Source organism: Acanthisitta chloris, unplaced genomic scaffold, assembly GCF_000695815.1.
Source record: "Acanthisitta chloris isolate BGI_N310 unplaced genomic scaffold, ASM69581v1 scaffold7308, whole genome shotgun sequence".
In the NCBI taxonomy this organism is placed as follows: Eukaryota; Metazoa; Chordata; class Aves; order Passeriformes; family Acanthisittidae; genus Acanthisitta; species Acanthisitta chloris.
In genome coordinates, this window is record NW_008685279.1 from 21172 (window position 1) to 26697 (window position 5526).

A 5526-nucleotide genomic window follows, 5' to 3' on the forward strand; every position below is an offset into this window, starting at 1 on the left:
CAAGTGCTGCACTGCTGATTGTCTGCTCTAGTGAATTGTGTTCTGCTCTGTTAGTGGTGGGCAGCAAATACAACTAGTCAAAACAGCTCTGGGCCTGACGCCATCGAGTATAGGCACACAGCAGAGTCAAAGTTGTTGTAGCTCCTTGGTTGTCCAGACTAGAGGGCTTGTTTGTGCACAGTTGCTGCTTGCTTGCATGTCAAAATTTCTTTCCAGTGGGGAGCTGAGAAGGTAAGACTGTGTGTACATCTGTATGTGGGGCAGCTTTGCCTTTGTGTGTTTTTGCTTCTGTCCTGTCTTAATGGCTTTCTCATTTCTGCACAGGAGAGTCATCTGAGGGTTTTCTCTGTGTGGTTACAAAACATGCTTTGTTCTTCCCTCAGTCATCAAGTTAGCTGTGCTTAAGGATGATCTAAGTGTGTGGAGTCACTGGGATCATTGAACATTTCCATAGCTGGAACATAAGGAAACACTGAACTTCAGTAAAGCAAAAGTGTTGGATATGTTGAATGCTTTGAATATGATTTCTTTGCCTGTGATAATGGCAATACTAGAGATGTGTCTGATTTCATGCTGAGATCTAGTGCATACTCAACTATTTTTATTGTCTCCATTAGTGTAAAATTTGGCTACAAAGTCTAGTAATTTCCTGGAGCTGATGTAGTTTTCATTCTTAACTGCTCAGCTTTACTCTTTGATTTTAATAACTTGCAAAATTTTCTACTTGCTTTAGCAAAATTGGAGAAAATTCTAAGTATCCTTGTGCTGTTAAACTTGATTTGAGGTTTGTTTAAGCAAAAATGAATCGGTAGTTTGCAAATACTGAGGTACTTCTGTCTCTTTCTTTTTCAGAGGATTTGACATTGGAAATCACTTCTGTGAGTGGATGTATGATTACACATATGAGAAGTACCCGTTTTTCAAAGCCAGTGCTCTTAAATACCCTTCAAAGAAACAACAGGTAGACATATAAGACACAATTAACAAAATGCCAAAGTGCCCACAGTCTTCAAATCTTATCTCTTTTCCAGTTCTCTTTGGACTTAGTGTATTCCAGGATCAGATCTTTCCTCCATGACTTCCTTAAGTGTAACACTCCCTGTAATCCTGACTATGCTTTAAAAATCATAGCAACTTCATAATAGCTGTTCAGATAGGATATTCACTGTGTGCCATGTCCAGCAGTTGTGGACTGCAGCTGTGAAATTAGCTGGCAGTAACATGTTGCCTGTTCTCCTAATACTGTGGCTTTTCTTAAACCAGACTTCCAAGCTATTATTAGTACCACTGTTAATTTTAAAGCAAACTCCAGCACTGTCAGTGTTTGGAAAAAAAATAAATGCCACCTTATTACATGGTCTGCCTAGGTCTGAAAAAAGCAAATCTCTTGAGAGGAAAAGCTGTAACTCTGTTGTTTACTTGCCTTCCAGCTTCATTTTATCTCCAGTTACCTGTCTGCATTTCATGATGGCTTTGAAAATCTGAGCAATGAAGAGAAGTCCAAACTAGAAGAAGAAGTGTTGATAGAAGTTAACAGGTAACTTGTCTTTCACAACTGTCTTGAGACTTCCACTCTGGTACCTGTACTTACCTCCCTGGGCAGGGAAACCAGAGTAGAGAGACACTGTAAGCTGTTTATATGTGGTAAAGAAAAAATTGCCCATTGTAACCTTTAGATAGGTGGTATACAGTAATAGTGGAGTAAAGAAAATGCTGCTCATGGGGAAGCTACTGGAATTATTTTCCACTCCAGTATGAAATTTATTATTCAACTATGAAACATTACATGGTGTGTGTGTATAAATACACCATTTCTTCAGGTATGAAATACTGTTTCATACTTGAAGTGGTGTGGACATCCCCAGGCTAGGGAATACTGTTCTCACAGGACATTGAAATGAAGTGTTGTGTCCTAGCTGTGCAGTTTAATAAACATAGCCCTGTAATTTCAGGTTTGCCCTTGCATCACACTTCTTCTGGGGTCTGTGGTCTATTATACAAGCAAAGATCTCATCCATTGAGTTTGGTTACCTGGTAAGTTCTCTAATTGTAGTTTGACACAGTTTAAAAATCAATAATCTTCAACCTGTGGTACACAATCAGAAAGTAAATGAAATGGCCTCTCACAGCAACTGATACCTTCTAAGTGGAGTAGAGCTTGTAAAAATCAGCTTGTTACTTGTTTGTGCTCTTTCCTTAAGAATGCAAAGAACATCTAAGATCCTAAAAACTTCTTCCTATTGTTATGTAGAGAGTCTGTAGCCTTGTCAGTCCTTGCAGTGGGATGGTGCCTTGCAGTGACACATTCTTCTGCAATAAGACATTCCATGCAAGAGGGAAGCTAACATGCCCAAAGTGTGAATTTGAAACCGAGTAGTCAAAGGGCACATGTAACAAGATGTTGATGTTCAATGTGCAACAATATCCGTGCCAGGTAGCTGCTTGTACTTGAGAAACTGATCATTCTAACTCTCCATGAGTATCCTGTAAAGTGATCCACCTGCCAGGTGTGCTGAATATCTTGCAGGAAGTGTTGCAGGAGCAGCTTTTTCAGTGAGATCTTGACCTTTTTAGTACCCTTTTTTTTTTGACACATTGGCAGCAGCTAATTATGTTAGAGTTGAAATAAGATTGGAGGAAGTTTTAAGAGGCCAGAACACCTCTGGAGAAGATTATCCCTCCCAAATAGAGCTAATTAATGCATTGAGATGATGGATTAGGAGAGTAACACAGTTAATACCTTCATTATGCTTCCCCATCCCAAATAAAACTCAGCTGTTTATTGCATTGAGTACTGAATGTCCTTTATTTCTCCAGGAATATGCGTCATCCAGATTTGATGCCTACTTTGAACAGAAGAGGAAGCTGGAGGTGTGAGTGTGGGAGGAGTGGCCTGTTGGTTACTGTGTGAAGAGGGCAGCTGGACAGAACTTTCACTGTGCTTAGGCTACTGTATCTCTAACGAAGGTGTCACTGAATTCCAGTCCCTGGGAATGCAGGTGTACAGTACTGAAGACTGTATAAAAATGACTTGTTTACAGTTTCGTAAATACTTGGAATGAGATTGGGAGGCAAAATTAAAATACAACAGTGCAATATCTTTGAGTCTTTTCAATCTAGAAGCTATTTTATATTATGGGAGAAGCTTACAATTAAGTGTCAATACCACATGCATCAGAGCAAACTTACTGTGAGTACATTTCTGGGGGGTGTTGGCATTATGGTTTGTGTATTGTAAGCAGAACAGTTGCAAAAGGTGATTCATTGTAGAAACTGCCTCTTAAAGAGAAGGAAAAGGGAAGGAGACAACTGTTAAACTGTGAAGTAGGCTGAAAAGCTTACTGTGAGGTTAGGTTCAACATGCCCCATGAACACTATCTTCAAAGCTGCTGATATGTTACACCACTTTAACCAGAAGCAACTAAACACATGGAAGCAACGTGCTTTAAAGTGTACTGACACATACCTGAATGTTTCTCTTAAGCTGGTGTGCCTCGGAAGGGAAGTTCGAATGAACTGTGAACTGGACATTCTGAAGGAGTTTGTCTTGAACTGTTCATTCCATGTCCTTCAAGAACATGCTTTAGCCCAGCCTGGTTGTCTCATAAAATGCTGTGTCCTGCACAGAGGGGGTTCCGTGGGCTGGCAGCACTGGGAAGAGTGCCTTGAATTGCTCTAGCAGCTCCCCAGATATCTGGATTGGCATGGGCAGTACTGGTAATTGAAGCCCATCATCTCTTCTCGTGTTGCCACAGTGTATGGCTGTAAGAAATAGAGCCAAAGACTGTGGAGAACACTTCAGGAAATCGCTGCTCTGCCCATCCAGTGCTTATGTGGCTTGGGAGGTGCTTTTCTGCACCTTCAATTCTCATCATGTTCCAGCAATCCAGAAGAGTGGAGCATATTGTGGGGAACAATAAAATGTATATTGAAACTTGAGTATAATCTGTGTACATGTCATCAAAAGATTTCTTTAGATTTTTGGGAGCTTGTTTATTTTGAATGTTACTTGTTTGTGCTTTCTAACACAGTGTATTATAAATAAACTTCTAAGTCTACCCTTTTTGACTTGTATAGCAAATCCTGTTTCAAGCAGCTGAAAAATGTGCAGCATTTCATGTACTGTATAGCATAACTTGTAAAAGCTCTCATTTTATTCTCTTGGATAGAGAATCATTTTCCATACATTCAATTATTAATACTTTATAATAAATATAAAGCACTTAAACACATTGTAGTTGATATTCTTAAGTCTTTGTTATAGCTGCAGGATAAAATAGATGCTGTTTCTGGCCATAATCCATGTTGGAAGTACTTCCTTGCCTGCCTGCAAAGGCAGGCTGAGATACAGGCTCAGTGCATCTGTTTTTAAGTCTACAGCTTTAGAGTTGGGAAGGGTTTGAAGCACTTTGCTGTCCCTGCCCTGTTAACTGCCCTCAAAACAAAGGTAAGAGTTAGCAGCATGTATTGAATTTTACTACAAGTATTTCGTCTGGTGTGCCAGTGTGACCAGCCAGGTAACTTCTCCAGGCTTCCAAAGGCTTCATTTAATGTAGTGTGGCACACAGTAAACCCAGTGGGAATGGCAGTGGTAATGAATGGAGTGGGAACAAACAGTTCAGAGTGATGCTTTGCAGCTAGCTGAAAAGGACTGATGTAATAGGTGTATTGATTCTGTAGAAAGCCTTGTTTTGTATTCCAAGGGTAAGTTCAAGTTCTTGAGCAACCCATGGAGATAGAAGCAGGAAGTTCAATGGATGAGTGTCAGAAGCAAAAAGGGAGGAAGACTCAGTCTTGTAGTGCTGTAGTGCTAACTAATGAAAGGTTTTGCAGGAGGTGAAGCCCCTTCTGAGAGTCAAGATGCCTCTTGTCAAACAAATTCAGAGAGGAAACTAAAGCTGCTTGGCAAGATGCTTTGGGTGAGTCCCAGCAGTGCAGTTGTGCACCAGCACTGGCATGGTGATTTCTGAGGAAAGGCTCTGAAGGGGAAGCAAAGCAAAACATGCTCCAGCATGTGCCTTTTGTCTTGTCAGCTAGTTTAAAAGAGGATGAGATTCCCCCAGGTGTTGTGTGGTAACTTAATGGGGACAGGGGTAAGTCAAAATTGATGAGCAGAGAACAAATAATGTTTTGTCACTTCCTGGTATCTTTTTGTTGTAGATTTGCCTATTCAGTGCAAGTTTTTTCAATTTCCTTGGAGAACTTGCAGTAGGCAAACAAGAACTGGAGCACAGTCTTCTCTTTGCTCATGGTCACTGACATGTTTAAGCTGATTTATAAGCAGCTATTTAAGTGCTTTGGCACTTCTGTAATGGTGTTTGAAGCCACATTCATAAGGCTTGGTATAAATGGATATTGCTTAGGATTTTGCCAATAACCATTTTGAAGTTGCTGATCAGTTCTACATAAAGGCAGTTTAAAAACTGCTAATTGATCCAGTTGATTTGTAAATACAAGTTGTACTTGAGCTTTTATTCTTTTTGAAATCACTGGCTTTTATTTCCATTTGGTGAATTCTTGTCTCTG

At 40.1% G+C, this 5526-nt stretch overlaps 1 protein-coding gene across 1 annotated transcript in view; it reads left to right on the plus strand.

Annotated features, from left to right (window-relative positions):
• Positions 1–3454, plus strand: part of CHKA (choline kinase alpha) — a gene marked incomplete at its 5' end in the record, with an annotated part of 20978 nt that extends 17524 nt beyond the window's left edge. Inside the window, 4 exons of the mRNA XM_009079679.1 lie at positions 853–961; positions 1431–1537; positions 1953–2034; positions 2818–3454. Coding sequence (XP_009077927.1) covers positions 853–961; positions 1431–1537; positions 1953–2034; positions 2818–2877 — 358 coding nt within the window. The remainder of the gene's footprint in view (positions 1–852; positions 962–1430; positions 1538–1952; positions 2035–2817) is intronic.
• Positions 3455–5526: the final 2072 nt, after the last annotated feature.